The sequence below is a fragment of the Diplotaxodon limnothrissa genome, linkage group LG3 (assembly GCF_057381915.1).
Source record: "Diplotaxodon limnothrissa isolate DT_005_m linkage group LG3, D_limnothrissa_male_GT1.1, whole genome shotgun sequence".
NCBI classification, from domain to species: Eukaryota; Metazoa; Chordata; class Actinopteri; order Cichliformes; family Cichlidae; genus Diplotaxodon; species Diplotaxodon limnothrissa.
This window is the reverse complement of record NC_140598.1, coordinates 36,705,507-36,722,369: the sequence shown is the minus strand read 5'-3', so window position 1 is coordinate 36,722,369 and position 16,863 is coordinate 36,705,507. Positions and strand designations below refer to the sequence as shown.

The following is a 16,863-nucleotide window of genomic DNA, read 5'->3' as shown; positions in this document are numbered from 1 at the left end:
CAACCACAACATAAAAGTTATAAATTAATTTTCATGTCACTGAGTGAAACAAGTATTTGAGAACATGCAAAACAGGACTTCCTACTTGGTGGCGAAACCCTTGTTGGCAAGTTCAGCAGTAAGATGTTTGTACTCCTCTTTACAGAAATGCTCTAAATACTTCAGGTTTCTTGGCTGCCACTTGGCAACTCAGAGATTTAACATGCTAACTGAGGCCTGTAGAGTAGCTCTCTGTTTTTTGGATGGTCTGACATTGCTGTGAATTTACTGAAACATTCACTGCTGGGAAGATTGTGGCATTGTGCTTTCATTCAGCACAAACACGAATGTTTGTGAGCAGCACACTGCCGAAGCTTCTGCTTTTATAGAGGTGATCATACTTGCTGATGATCAGTTACTGTAATCTAATGAGTACTTTATATTTTGATCCTAAAACCTTAGTATACATACTTGAGTAAGATTTATTCAGCACAACTAATCATAGTTAAGATCTATGTGTGAACTTATTTTGCAAAACAATAATTTAATAGAAATTTCTGTTGTGCAACAATGTAACACATTGTAATACGTCTGTCTTTACTAATCAAATATTGTGATGTCCTGCGGGTCCTCCTCACTCTATTTAAAAAGTCCTGTAAACCCCCTGCGGGTGGTAAGTGTTAGTAAAAAACTAATGCATAAAAATACACAGAATGCAATGAATAAAGTGCCTGACACATATCATCTCCATATTTTAGGCTCATACACCTCATTTTAAACCCTTTTATTTGTGTGTGTTTTCAGTCATAATAAATTCATTAAAATGATTCATATTAAAAATGATTATTATTTCTTGGCCTTTCATTGTTTTATGTAACTGCACAGCACAGGTGGAGGATGAAGTTCATGACTCATTAAATCACAACAGACGCATGATGGGAAATACAGCAGGCTAAAATAAAGCAGAATCATCCTTTAACATGAAGTCGTCTGTATCCTATAGTTCACTCTGACATCATGTGATGTTTACATGGAGTAAACTTTTAGATTCACGTCATTCAATTTGGTTTAAAGTCAAAACAGTTTTTATTTATATAACACCAAATCAGAACAGTCACTTCAAGACTTCAACATTCACACAATCAGTGTGTATGACTCAGGATATGAGCTGTGAATAATCAAGTAATGACGAGAGACGATCACAGTGAACAACAAAATCTAAAAATAAATGTGAATGTAATTCTAAATGTTTTTTTTTGTTTGTTTTACAAAATGAGAACAAATTCTGTGCAATGAATTAATGAATCTGCTGGTTTTTCTATTACGGTCCATGAATAAATTGAATTGAATTTAAAAAATATACATTAGCCAAAATATTCCTGAAACATTTCGAGAAGAGAGAAGTTCACATATGTATGTGGTTTCATTCAGTGTAGCTGAAAAAAACTCACCATGAGCTTGGGGAGTCTTAATGGTTAGAGACACCGGAAGTAGAGCCATCCAGACAAAGTCAATCATTATCTAAATGAAACATGATAAGACATCAAAGTAGCGCACATGAAGTGTGACTGACAGATGATCTCTGTGCAGAGAAGTAGCACGACACAGTTCACAGCAACAACAATGGAGACCGAAGAAACTGGAAACTAAATCACACATTTTAACCAATTGTCCCTCAATGACTTTTGTTTATTGCAGTTTAATAAAGTCTGCAGTGACTTTGTAGTCTAAAAGGCAAAGTCCAGCATAGAGCGGCTGAGTGAATGTGGTCTGGACTCTGTGGAGGAGAGTCATGGTTTCAGAGACGCTGTAGAAAGACAGAATACCTGCTCTGTGATCCAGGTACACTCCTACTCTGGAGGACCGAGGACCTGAGACAGGAGTTGAGAGATTCTTGAAGTGAAAATCATAGCTATGTGTGTCACAACGTAATGCCCAAGATTTGTCATTTCCTCCATAAACACATTCATCTGAGTACCATGCTCTCCCGATATCCTTGTATGCCACTGCTACACAAACTCCTCTCCCTGTCCACTCCACCTCCCAGTAACAACGCCCAGTCAAACTCTCTTTACTCATTACCTGATAATAGAAAGTGAATCTGTCTGGGTGATTAGAATAGGACTGCTTTTGTCTTTTTACTGTTGCTTTTCTGTTCCCCTCAGATAATACCAGATGCATATTTGCTGTGTTTGGATCCAGTGTGATTTCACATGAATATTTTAAGAATCCAGCTCTGGTCTTTGGCTCTGGTGGTGACAGTAAAACATCCACTTCAGTGACTGTCAGTGAGATGTTTGTCCATTCCTCTCTCAGAATGTCCTGTAGTTTATCTCTGGTCTCTGACACAGCTGCTGTCACATCCTCAAAGTAGCTCAGAGGACGAATATTGATGCTGGATGAGTGTGTAGACTCACTGAGTGCTGACAGTGAGGGGTAGTTGTGTAGAAACTGGTTGTGATCCTCTGTGTGTGAGAGCTGCTCCAGCTCGCCGTCTTTCCTCTTCAGCTCAGCGATCTCCTGCTCCAGCTTCTCCTGAAGCTCTTTGACTCGACTCACTTCAGTTTCCTGCTGGGATCTGACCTGCTGCTTCACATCAGAGCTTCTTTTCTGGAGGAGACGGATCAGCTCAGTGAACATCTTCTCACTGTCCTCCACTGCTTTATCAGCAGAGCCATTGATGGCCTCCACCTCCTGTTGAAGCAGCTTCACATCTTTCTCTCGCTCCTGGATTCTCTGCTGGATGTTTAGTCGTCTCACCTCGAGCTCCTTCTGCTTCTCAGTCCTTTCTGCTGCAGCTGGGACTGTTTCATGGCCTTTATGTTCATCCATTGTGCAGAGATAACAGATACTCTGCTGATCAGTACGACAGAAAATCTTCATCACCTCATCATGACGAGAGCAGATGTTCTCCTGGGTCTTTCTGTAAGGGTCAACAAGTTTGTGTTTCTTTAACGGAGCTGCATCATAGTGAGGTTGGAGGTGTTTCTCACAGTAGGAGATCAGACAGACTAAACAGGACTTGATGGCTTTCAGCTTCCTCCCAGTACAGACATCACAGGCCACATCTTCAGGTCCAGCATAGCAGTGATCAGCTGGAGCAGCTTGGAGTCCACTCTTCTTCAGCTGCTCCACTAAAGCTGCTAACATGGTACTCTTGACCAGTACAGGCCTCGTTGTGAATTGCCCCATGCACTGAGGGCAGCTGTGGATTCCCTTCCTGTCCTGTTCATCAAAGTGTGTTTTAATACAGTTCCTGCAGTAGCTGTGTCCACAGGGAATAGTCACTGGATCCTTCAGTAGATCCAAACAGATGGAACAAGAGAATTTCTCTGAATCCAGCTGAACTCCTTTCTGCTCCATTTCTCCTCTCAGCAACACTCGATATTTTAATAAGAAAGAAGCTGTCAGACAGGTTGTTTCATTTAGACTACAGAACAGGGTGCAGTTTGAACTTTAGCAGCATTTATGACTTTACATTTTTATTATCATCAGTTTGAACTTTGCTGGAATGTTTTACCACTCCTTCAAATTGTAAAAGACTGATGCTTGGTCATATGATCTGCTCCTATGGACCTATTTGTGATTGCCAACCAGTCAAATTGCAGTTCATAGCCCTGACTATTATAAGATATTCTGTATTGCTAAAAGTATTCTTTTCATCCTTCCAAATCAATGAATTTGGGTGTTCCAATCACTTCCAGGCGTTTAAAATTGAGCACTTAGCCAGGCAAACTGCTTCTGGAAACATTCATGAGAAATGAGTGCCCCTCTGGAGCTCAGTTAATTCCAGCTGAGTACATGTGTTTGGCCAGCTCATCCCATGCTGTCACATATCCTGTACTACTGAAAAATTCTTGAACTATACATTTTTTTTTCCTTTTTTTTTTTTTTTTTTTTGATTGGTGTGAACACCACGGACCCACAGCATTCAGTCACTGTTCAGTCATTTATTCACAGCCCTACACCACACACACCCACTGCCAGACTGAGGTCAGGGCCATATCCGGTTGCACCTACGGCAGTCACACATGCTCCACCCAGGTGTTACTGTGAATGATAACATCATCCAGGAAGGTGGCAGCCTGTGCACTGTGTGCCCCCCTACCTGGTCCATGTGACGCTGACGAAAGTGTCAGGGGCTCCAAACAAGCTGAAAGGAGGGCCATCTTTTCCCTGGACTGATGACTGGGAATGGTAGGCATCAAACCGTGACACTTTGTTCACCTTGCGGTAGTCGACACAGAACCGTATATACCCATCCTTTTCACTACCAGAACTATGGGGCTACACCAGGGGTAGGCAACCTTTCTGATGATGGGTGCCATCTAAAATTTCCTCAGCAGTCAGTGTGCCATATGATTGCATTAGCAATACATTTAATAACGCTCTATATTAACAGTTACACACTACATAGAACCACTTTATAGAATTATATTTGTTCACAGATGTTGGCAGCTATCAGCAAATAGTTATCAGCTATTTTGAAACAAAAAATACACTTTTTATCCATAACAAGAACAGCAAATGAACTGTGCAACAGAAAATGCAAATGCTAGTTATGGTCTCCTCACAACAATTATAAGAAAAATAAACTGGGCCAATATGGCATGTTTGTTAATACAGAGACACACATGTTAATGTGATCTCTGGTCTTCCACTCAGAGACACAGGTCTCCGAGTGTCCAGCATTCAGGCGGCTACCTGAGGACACTCTTCATGTCAGAGAAAATCTGCTCACACATAGGGATGGGTATCATTTAGCTTTTATCAGATACCAGTACCAAACCAGTACGTTTGAAATGGTGCCGGTGCTTAAAGAATGGAGAACACACACTTTGTCCAAAAACCTCTCATGTTTAGCTGTTTTTTTGTAAAAAGATAACAATGTTAGCCTTTTCTGCAGCTATAGGGCATATATGGTATCACTCTTGGCTGGAAGCAGTGCTTAAACAATGGAAAAAACACAAACTTTGTCCAAAAACCTCTCATGTTTAGCCTTTTCCCACTTTTTCTTTGGTCATTTTAGCTTTTTTGGCCAGGGTGAAGGGAGTATCTGCCATCAAACAAGAAGACCGCTGCATGTAACTACGACGGTGTTTGCTAGTTCACCTTACATGCGTTAATTTAATAACGTGGTTAGCCTACTCAACGTAAATGACACACGAACAACATTAAGCTACTCACCCAGAGAAGAACGGCTGCACTGGCAGGGCTAGGGGCCAGGACTCTCCTCTTCGGGGAAGTTGCTAACTCCGGGTCCGGTAACAGGCACCACACCCGCAGTAGATGTGCTCGATGTGAGGTCTCGCAGCAAGCTATCAAATACGGTGCATTTCTCGGCTTTTAACAAAACGCTATGCGTCACCAGGTGTTTCATCAGATTCGAGGAGTTACCTCCTTTGCACAGTATTACAGTATCAGCTTGAATCACTTGTTGCAGGCAGCTGAGTTTGCATCTTTTGAAGTACAGCCAGACTTTTGACCGCTTCACCTTGGGAATTTTTAATCTGTAGCTCTGCTCTAAAAGAACGTACGTACCTGGACCTGCCTACTACGCTTGCAAAGGTAAAACGATTGGCTAGAATTCAAAGTGTAGGACATCTCAGGGAATAAAAGCACAGAAATAAAGCACCGAAATGTGCGCTGCTTTTTGGTCTGGTTACTACCGTTTATGTCATACCATAATACCGGTACCCATCCCTACTCACACAGATATGTAGAGCCAAATACTGTCAATAAGGCCTCTGCAATGTTCTGAAGACAGTTAAACTTGTCAGGTAGTGATGTCCAGCAGGTGAAAATGCAGCTCCATGAACACACACAGCTATAGATTCCAGCTGTGTTCATAGTTCTGCAAATTTTGACCCCCACAGCGTTGAGGTTTTCACTTCAATCAGCTGCATTTCGATTTCGCATTAACTGGCATTAACTCAGCCAGTTAATGTGAGACAAATCCAGCTGCTCATTAAAGCTTTCTGGTTTGATCAGAAAAGAAAACATTGGTCCATACGCCTGAAAGTCCTGAAAACGCATTGTGAATTCTGTAAGTTATTTTTAGCCAATTACAAGTTGAATCTGCTAGTTGGGGTTGTTAGCTAAGATACCGTCATTAAGAAGCAGCACAACTAATGTGTGTACGCGAGCTAATTTGCGATGTGCACCGCTGGCCCGGCCATTTATTTTTTTAATACACCTTCTCAGATTAATTCACTGCGTGTCGTGCCCAGGGCTGGACTAGGACAAAAAACATTGGCTAGAGACCGGCCCACCAGGTATTATAGGGAAAGCCATAAAGCCTTTGAATGAAAACAAACGCTGTTGTGACAGTGATGTGCACTGTCTTGTTGGTATATGTAGGATTTCTTTGCATTTTACATCAGATAAAAACTTTCATTATAAGATTCAGATAATTATTTATTAAAAGCGAGACATTTTAAATGAGAATAAAAAAGACAAGCATTTCTTTGTGCCCCCCTCTCCCTGTTAATGACCTACCTGGCCCCCTGGCAACACTTTGCTAGACCCGCCCTTACACAGTTACCAGCTGTCAGCCACATAGAAAAGGATCCTGGTGTTATTTGTCTCTCAGAAACAGTTCATAACTTCCCTTCAACTCATTCATGTCACCTAAAAGGTAAACCTGTTTCTCCATCTCACCACATATCCAAACCGACATCATGACCAGCAGCTTTACAGCTGTGGCTCCAGTAAACATCAGCTGATACTAGAAATTAATATTAAATAAATTCTAACAACAGCTGATCAAGCTTAAACGTGCTGCTGTTGTTTAGCACGACCTCCGCTGGTTTCCTCTTTCTGGCGCAAAGTGGACGATAAACAAACAAGAGAGAAAAGCCGATCAGAATCAGAATCAGAATCAGAATCAGAATACTTTATTGATCCCTGGGGGAAATTATTTTTTGTTACAGTGCTCCATTTTAAACCAACATTAAGACAAGACAGACAATACGCTAACTAAGAATAGTACAATATATACATATATATACATACATACATACATACATAAGTCACTTATAAATAAATATTTGGAAAAGAAACATGTGTAGTTGTAGCAGCAAACAGTGTGTTAAGTGGATGCGTTGTACAGGGAGATGGCCACAGGCAGGAATGATTTCCTGTGTCGTTCAGTGGTGCTTTTCGGTAATCTCAGTCTCTCACTGAACGAGCTCCTGTGACTGACCAACATGTCATGGAGTGGGTGGGAGGTGTTATCCAACATTGTCTTTATCTTGGACAGCATCCGCCTCTCCGACACCACCTTGAGGGAGTCCAGCTCCATCCCCACAACATTGCTGGCCTTACGGATCAGTTTATTATTATTATATCCAGCTGATCATTGATCAGTTTCATGATTGAAGTAGCAACAGGAGAGGGAGGGGGGGAGAATGAGAGAAGAAGAAACAGCTGCAGCTCAAAGACAGAATAACTCCAGCTTTGTCTTTTTCCATTCTAGCTGAAGTCCGGGACAAACTGTTCCTTTTCAGCTCAATACCAAACGCGTAATCTTTTCTCTTAATACAGGACGATTTCTTTTTTTACGGGATGGTTGGCAACTCTACTAACTAACCTTATGAATAAAATAAAGTTCACTATCAGTAACATCAAAGCACCCACCCAGCTGTAGAAACTCCGTCATGCTAGCTAGCACGCAGTACGAGTTATTGTAACTGACTGTAAAAAGTCAACACAACAAAAATAAACTCCACCTAAACTTGGTTCATATCTGACCCAGATAGACTGCAGGTCATAACTTCTTACCTGAAGTTCAGTTCACCTGACACTCTCGGACCAGCGGCCGCCTCGGGTCTCTCCTCCTCCTGCCTCCCTCATCCACCTGCTAGCCTTTGTGGAAGCTCTGCCATAGCCACCACCAAACAACTGACTTAATTTTACACATCGGCCATCATCTGGCCAATCCACCACCTTTCATTGTTTATACCGTTAAGGGAAGAAAAAAAAATCATCGTCCCATAAAAACCAAAAATCACCACCAGCACCACCTATGGTGGTGCTATCAGTTAACCCTTTGCGTGCCACAGCTGGCACGCGTGCCCAGGGTTGCTGACCCCTGGGCTGCACCAATCACTGTGCAACTCTTCTATTACCCCCATTTTCAGCATCTTGGCCAATTCCTTCTGAAAAATTTAACGTTTATACTCAGGTAATCTGTAGGGCGATGAACGCACCATCATGCCAGGCTGCATCTTAAAATGAGTGACGAATGGTCGGGCGGGGAGAACCTATCTGCAAAACGCTGTTTCAATGCAACAACACCCTCTGGGCCTGTGTGAAATGGTTATCACACTGAAGGGTGGAATTTGGCACCTCCAGCCTCAACTCATCTCTCTCCTTCACCAGGCTCATTGGAGAATGGGTTTTTAGCCTCTCTCCGTGCATTATGGAGGTTGAGGTCATATACCTGTGTGGCTCCTCCCCTATCTGACCATACAACCTCATAGTTGCCAAAAACCCCCCCCCAAAAAAAACCTCATAGTCGGCATCGCCCATCTGTCATGTGACCACGGAAGGCCAGCTAACAGCTAATGGCGGCCCAGCTAATGAGCTGCCGGGAAATCATTTTCCAAGCGGCTCTTAGGCACCAAAAACTGGGTGTTCGTCCTCTGTGTCACGACTCACGAGCCCCAGCAATGCGGAACACCTGTGCCACCTTAGTCAGCGGACACTCCTGCCTCAGGTGTCCTGGCAGTCCACACTTCAGGCAATTCTGCTCCAGTGTCTGTGCTGCTGTCCATGGCTCAGGAAAGGTTCGGGTTGCTTCTGGGTCCTTGGCAGGCAGAGTGGAGACAAACGGGTTAGTTGGCCACCAGGTTGGCGTCCGCTTGACCAGAGTGGGCCCAGGAAGCTTCTTTCTTGACACAGGTACAGCTGACAAACCCAGAACCGCTGGCAGTGATCCTCCAGGGAGAGGCCCAAGTAATTGAGCTCCACATGGCTGATGTCCTCAAAACTGCCCCGTAACAGGTGACAGGCTCAAAGCCGCCATCTGAGCCTCTCCTGACAGCAGTAGCAGCAACCATGGTGCCCATTCCGTGGCAGGCCACTGGCATGCCTCTGCTGTGGCCCAGAAGGTTTCCAGAAATGACTGCGGGACCAGCACAATCTGAACTCATTTAGGCAGCTTTCTTGTAATTTCTGTAAAGTCTTCAGGAATAGTTCTCCAGGCTACTTGAAGGACATTCAAAGCTCTTCTTTGGATGTTGGCTTTTGTTCTATTCTCTGTCTGGGTTATTCCAAATTGGATTTGAGGTCCATGACTGATAAGTCTGTTGATTTATCCAGATTTGCTTTTACTGCACTGGTAGTGTGTTTGGGATCAATGTCATTCTGAAAAATGAAGGAGTTGCCAATCAGATGCTTTGCTGATGGTATCGCAGGGTGCAGTGAATCGAAATCTGATGGTACTTTTCGTATTTCCAGCAATTTTGCTGTGGAAACTCGTTGTTGTACTTACACACTCTCACAAGATCAGTAAGGTCTGCCAAGAAAAGATTTTTAACAATTTTATTTTTAAGCTATTTTATTATTTTATGTATTTATTTTTCTTAACTCAGACATGATCAGTATTAGGGCTGGGCCATATCATACCGTTCATGGTAATACCGGTATAATGTTGGGCAACGGTAAGAAAATCAAATATCGCAATAGAATATGGGTAAAACATGCCTGCGCAGTGCCTTTGTTTTCATACGCACATGGCGGAAAAAGCATGGCGGAGACAGAGAATGAGAAGGGTGAAAGCAGATCGTTGAATGAAACAGATGAACCAGAATTGGTTTGTAAAAATGGTGCAACTTCAGTGGTGTGGAACTGGTTTAGCTTTCATCCATCGGATAAACAAACCACTATTTTTGGTAGAGCATGCTAGCGGGCCGTCGTTATTACCATGTTGTTTGGAAAATACGGCACACTTAAAATCAATCCTTTGATTTTTCTGAAAATCAACAGTGCCCCTTATAATCCTGTGTGCCTTATGTATGAATTCTGGTTGTGTTTACTGACCTCGAAACGATGTTATGTTGTACACGGGGCTCAACTTTGCTAAGCTACAAACCCGCACCGCTTGATGGATTGTCGGAGCATTACGGCTATCGTAGGCAGGAGCCTCGCGGAGTGATACGTACTGTGTTTCAACATACTATTACCGTATTGTGTGTGTGTATAACCTCTGTTTAAGTTTTGTGGATATTATACATGGTTATGCTGAGGATATGTCGGACAATTTCCACTGGAAATGCCTTTTGGTTAAACTGTCAGATAGGATTTGCATTTGCACTGTTAAAGTTTTATATAACTTTAATGCACATAAAAAAACAGCTGCTTGTTCAAGTGAAAATACATTGATGGGTTGTTTTGTTTTGTTTTTTGCACTAATAAAGTTGTGGGGTTGTAAAGTATTTTGTCTAGTGTCAATTATATCGTCAGTTATATCATTATCACAAATTTTCAAATGTATATCGTGATAAATATTTTTGGTCATATCGCCCTGCTCTAATCAGTATATACCCTTCACACTCCCTCTTCAGCCTTCAGAGAGGATGTACCGGAGCGTTCAGGCTCGCTCCACTACACTGTTGCACAGCTTCATTCAACAGGTTGTCAGAAGGCTGAACTCTGTTTATGACCATTCCCCATCAGCCCCCTACCCCCGATTGTCTCTCACACAAGTTGGATTCAAATCTTTAATGCTGCCGACTGTCTTTGGCACAGTTATTTCCACCTCTCTCATACCTGCTGCTCTTGGCCGCTTACACTTCTATCCTTGTACATTTTACACAAAAAACCAAGAATGTCTTTGAGTACAAGGTGTGAACCTCGTTATGAATCAGAATCAGAATAGTTTAATAATCCCTGAGTAAATAATGAGGTTACAGTTGTTTCAAGATCGATGAGGAAAGTGGTGAAAGTCTCCTAAATCTCTTTTATGTCTAACATCACATGAATAGAAGTGGTTCTTCATGTGGTCCAGTGTCTTTGTTTCTATTCTCTCCTGAAAATGTATTCATGGTTGAGTGATTATTTACTTTTCTAATTTGTATTGTATTTGTATTCTTCTTATCTGTCAGCGATTTACATTTTATTTTATTTTTCCTCTTGATTTTGAATCTTTTAAATAAGCGGCACTAAACAAAACTGCCACTGGTTTTAGATATTTATGAAAAATGCTAATCTTAAACCATTGTATGTCCATGCCTCAATGTTAATTTGTGTATTTGTGTCTATTTCTGCCCTGCTCTGTATGCTGCAAAATGCTGCAGCAAGAGTACTGACAGGAACTAGAAAGAGAGAGCATATTTCTCCTGTTTTGGCTTCCCTTCATTGGCTTCCTGTTAAATCCAGAATTGAATTCAAAATCCTGCTCCTCATATACAAGGTCTTAAATAATCAGGCCCCATCTTATCTTAATGACCTTGTAGTACCATATCACCCTATTAGAGCACTTCGTTCTCGCACTGCAGGCCTACTTGTTGTTCCTAGAGTATTTAAAAGTAGAATGGGAGGGAGAGCCTTCAGTTTTCAGGCCCCTCTTCTGTGGAACCAGCTCCCAGTTTGGATTCGGGAGACAGACACTATCTCTACTTTTAAGATTAGGCTTAAAACTTTCCGCTTTGGTGAAGCATATAGTTAGGGCTGGACCAGGTGACCCTGAATCTTCTCTTAGTTATGCTGCAATAGGCATAGGCTGCCAAGGGATTCCCATGATGCATTGAGTTTTTCCTTTCCAATCACCTTTCTCACTCACGTGAGAACTAATAAACCTCTCTTCACTGAATTATACCTGCTATTAACCTCTGTCTCTCTTCCACTGCATGTCTTTATCCTGTTTTCCTTCTCTCAACCCAACCGGTCGCAGCAGATGGCTCTGCCCCTCCCTGAGCCTGGTTCTGACGGAGGTTTCTTCCTGTTAAAAGGGAGTTTTTCCTTCCCACTGTCGCCAAAGTGCTTGCTCATAGGGGGTCATATGATTGTTGGGTTTTGCTCTGTATCTATTATTATAGGATATACTGTACAATATAGAGCGCCTTGAGGCGACTGTTGTTGTGATTTGGCGCTATATAAATAAAATTGAATTGAATTGAATGTATGCAGGGATGGCTGCAGGATGGAGAACGTGGAGAAAAACATTGGCAGCAGGAAGTTCGCCTTCAGCAGCGTCCAGCTTCTCACCTTCCCCAAACTCTACAGACCTCCAGATGGCAGCTATGGATAAGAATGCATAAAATGTATCTATGTACATATGTGTGTATAATTTCTTTTATCATTAATTTGTTTTATAATGTGATGACAGTGTTATTTTTATTTCTGTGTTCATAAAAATGTTGATTGTGGCTGTAGAAATTTGAATGACAAACATTTTCCTACAATAAACACTTACACACTCGACTTATTTCTGTCTAATATTAAATTAAACCAAATGGGTAATGATTTATGCAGCAGCACAAGTCATCGTAGTCTGGCGCTACAAAAACACATGAATCTGCTAAATTGTCCCTACTTTTTCATTTACCCCGATACAATCCTGTAAACTGAAAACATTTAATATTGATTAGTGCCAAAGTTTAGTATCTGATCAAATGTGAAAAAAAAAATTACTAAAATCATCCCTGCTTTTGATAACTTATATCATTGATCAGAATACAACACTGGTGTTAAAGTAAATCATCTTGTATACTCCAATTTGGACATTTAAGTCAGGAGAGTTTGTTGTACACAAAGTTTAGCCATGGAAACATGCTGGGACCAATATTTTTGTAGCTTTATATCTTTGTACACGCACATCCATGTAATCACTGCTTTCACTTCCACTAGTATGCAGTTAATTCTCTATCATAATGTTGAATCCATCCAGTTAAATTGCTTATCCATTTCAGTGTTGTGTGGAAAATGGAGTCTATCCTGGCTGTCATAGGGCCAACAATGGGCTGTTTCAGTGGTTACTGTCTTGAGTTTCAGAATGGCATGCAAAGCACAAGTAGTCATCTTCAGTTTTGAAAAGAGGGGAAGTGAAATGCTGCCTGGCAGGTTTGGTTGGTGTAAAGTGATCATATATTTTGTTGTTTTATGAATTTAAAGTTGCCTTAAGTATTCCCACGCACTTTTTAAGGCTTGGTTAAGCTTTTGTTGTGAGGAAGAAACATTTTTTTCTCCAGTAAACAAAAAGGGGTAAAACATTTTGGAAATGGGAAGTAAGTCACACATGCTGTTTTGGTTTTCCCACATTAGTTTAACCTCTTGGGACCTAGTGTCCACATATTGTCTCGCCTCTGTCAGTGCGCCCCAGGGTGGCTGTGGCTACAATGTAGCTTGCCATCACCAGTGTGTGAATGGGTGGATGACTGGATATGTAAAGCGCTTTGGGGTCCTTAGGGACTAGTAAAGCGCTATATAAATACAGGCCATTTACCATATGTAGACATTGTGGAGGTATGTAATAACGACAGGAGGGGTCTGTGTCTCACTCCAACTTTATTAACTGACTCTCAGAACTTCACATGTAGTAAGCGCCAAAATCTCCACCCCAGCACTTCCGTTCAACTTGGGTGTGAGTGGACTATTCAGTCCAGGATCCTGGGCCTAAGCAAACGACCCGAACGACTGAACCTGGGAGGGAGAGAACAGGAAGAGGAAGGTCCATTCTGTGAACGAGGCTGGTGAAGGCGAGCAGGAAAGGCAGGAGGAGGCTCAACGCCGGTGGTCTGGGGGTAGTCCTGGGGGGAAAACCAGAGTCTGTCAACCCCATCAAAGGAGGGCGGCCACGGCGAGGGGCCTGGGCCGGCAGGACATTACTGTCCGGAAGAACATGTGCAGGTTTAAGTCTATCAACACACACAGTCTCCCTTCGACCCCCAAAATCCAAAACAAAATGTTTCTGGCCCGGTTCAATAACCCTGAATGGGCCGTCATACAGCGGCCGCAGCGGTGTCCTGTGGGCATCATGCCTGACAAAAACAAACTTAGCAGTCTCTAAAGTCTTTGGAACAAAAGTGTCAGGCACGCAGTGGTGCACCAGACCAGGAACCCGAAGCGAGTGCAAAAGCGGGTTGAGAGATAGCACCGATGGATCGAAGCAGGGAGGAGGATTTTCGGGCAAGAATTCTCCAAGCACGCGGAGGGGCTAGCCAAACACTAGCTCAGCTGGGGAAGCGCCGAGATCCTCCTTAACCGCAGAGCGCAGCCCAAGCAAAACCCACGGGAGGCAGTCAACCCAATTGCCATCCTTTAAGGAGGCGCGAAAAGCAGCCTTAAGCGACCGGTGGAACCGTTCACACATCCCATTAGCTTGCGGGTTGTATGCGGTCGTGCGGTGGACTTTAGCCCCCAGTCCATCGGCCATGGCCGACCAAAGCTCTGAAATGAACTGGGGGCCTCTGTCTGACGTAATTTCCGCGGATGGGCCGAAACGCGAGACCCAGGTTGACAAAAACGCCTTGGCCACCACTGCTGCAGTAGTGGACGCCAGGGGGACCGCCTCCGGCCACCTGGTGGTCCGGTCAACAACAGTCAAAAGGTGCGTAAAACCTTGTGACTGCGGCAGAGGACCCACCAGATCGACATGCACATGATCGAAACGTTTGCCGGGTATGAAGAACGGCTCCAGGGGCGCCTTGGTGTGTTTATGAACCTTCGCACGCTGGCAGGGAATGCACGCCGACGCCCATTCCCTAACAGATTTGCGAAGGCCTGGCCAAACAAATTTAGAGCTGACCAGTTTAACAGAGGCCCGGACCCCCAGATGAGAGAGAGCATGTACCGAGTCAAAAACTTGACAACGCCAGGAAGCGGGAACCACTGGGCGGGGGCGGCCGGTGGAAACGTCACAGATGAGGAGGGGACCACCGTCCTGCACGGGTCTGTCCTCTAGTATGAGGCCCGTCTGGGTGGATTTAAGCGCGAGGATGTCCGGGTCACCGCTCTGATCGGCAGCCATGGCGGAGTAGTCTATACCGAGAAAGAAGGGAGAAACCAGCGCACGGGACAAACAGTCAGCCACATGATTGGATTTACCAGCCACGTGCCGAATGTCCGTGGTAAACTCAGAAATGGCTGCCAATTGGCGCTGCTGGCGTGCACTCCATGGATCAGAAACCTTGGACATGGCAAACGTCAAGGGTTTGTGGTCCACGTATGCGGTAAAGTGACGACCCTCGAGAAAAAACCGGAAATGACGAGTCGCCAGGTGGAGCGCCAGTAGCTCTCTGTCAAAAACGCTGTAATTGTGTTCGCTGTCACGCAGCGTACGGCTGAAAAAGGCGAGCGGTTGCCAGACACCCGAGATTCACTGTTCCAGCACCGCACCTACCGCTATGTCCGACACATCGGTGGTCAACGCAATCGGCGCTGAGGGGGATGGGTGGGCCAGAAGGGCAGCATTAGCTAACGTTGACTTAGCATCAGAAAACGCTTGGATGCTTTCCGGAAACCAGTCAACGGAGTCATTAGCTTTCTTACCTTTTAACTCCCCATAAAGGGGCTTCAGCAGATGTGCCGCTCTGGGGAGAAAACGGTTGTAAAAATTCACCATCCCCAAAAATTCCTGCAGTGCCTTAACATTCGTGGGACGCGGAAATTCCGAAACAGCTCGGACTTTGTCAGGCAACGGAACCGCGCCCTCTGCGGAAATACGGTGCCCAAGGAAATCGAGAATGGGCAACCCAAACTGGCATTTAGACGGATTAATAATCAGCCCATGCTCCGCCAAACGCTGAAAAACCTGACGCAGATGGAACATGTGCTGCTCCTTCGAGCTGCTGGCCACCAGTATATCATCAAGATATACAAAAACAAAGGGCAGCCCGCGCAAGACTGAGTCCATCAACCGCTGGAAAGTTTGGGCGGCACCTTTCAGGCCAAACGGCATGCGCAGAAACTCGAAAAGGCCGAAAGGTGTAATTACGGCGGTTTTGGGGACATCCTCCGCGCGCACGGGAACCTGGTGATATCCCCGTACCAAATCGATCTTCGAAAAAACCGAGGTCCCCGCAAGATGGGCGGAAAAATCTTGGATGTGGGGAATGGGATAACGATCGTTCTCTGTGACATTATTAAGACGGCGGAAATCCCCACAAGGTCGCCACCGACCATCAGATTTAGGCACCACGTGTAACGGGGAAGCCCAGGCACTATTCGAACGCTGCACGATGCCCAGACGCTCCATGGTGGCAAATTCTTCCCGAGCGACAGCCAGTTTGGCAGGGTCGAGGCGGCGCGCGCGAACACCGGGGGCCCTACTGTAGTTATATAATGCTCCACCCCATGCTTCATCACCGTGCTCGAGAAAGTGGGGACAGTGAGTGAGGGAAACTCAGAAAGCAAACACTGAAAAACGTCACCCGACTATACTGAGTTAGCATGCACCAAGGGCTGAGCACCCCGAGTCAAACAGGGTAATGAGGAAAATGACACAGCATCAATTAAACGTCTGTTAGCAACATCAACCAGCAGTCCGTGAGCACAAAGAAAATCAGCGCCTATTATAGGCACAGAGCTAGCAGCAACAACAAAGTTCCACTGAAAGTCACGGTCGTGAAAGCAGTCACCAACCTTTCACCGAAGGTTTTGATGGGAGAGCCATTAGCCGCTGTTAGCAATGGCCCGCAGCCCTCAGCTAGCCTGTCCGAGCCAGCTGGGGGAAGAAGGCTCTTCTGTGAGCCGGAGTCCACCAGGAAACGCCTCCCCGAGCGTGAGTCCTCTAAGAAAAGCAGCCTTTCCTTGTTGCCAGCGGTCGCGGCTGCTACAGAGCGCTGACATGCCCGTTTCCCTGGGTCTGGAAACTGCAAGGCGGAAGACAGCGCCGTGCCTTCGCTCCAAAACGCTGGTGATAAAAACAAAGCCCCTTTCCGC

General features: G+C 44.4%; 1 protein-coding gene across 1 annotated transcript; it reads right to left on the bottom strand.

Annotated features, from left to right (window-relative positions):
• Positions 1–1,668: 1,668 nt before the first annotated feature.
• LOC146635624 (tripartite motif-containing protein 16-like) lies at positions 1,669–3,351 on the bottom strand. The gene has a single exon (XM_085348753.1). The coding sequence runs from the start codon at positions 3,340–3,342 to the stop codon at positions 1,669–1,671; it is 1,674 nt and encodes a 557-aa protein (XP_085204879.1). The 5' UTR covers positions 3,343–3,351.
• Between the last annotated feature and the right edge of the window lie 13,512 nt (positions 3,352–16,863).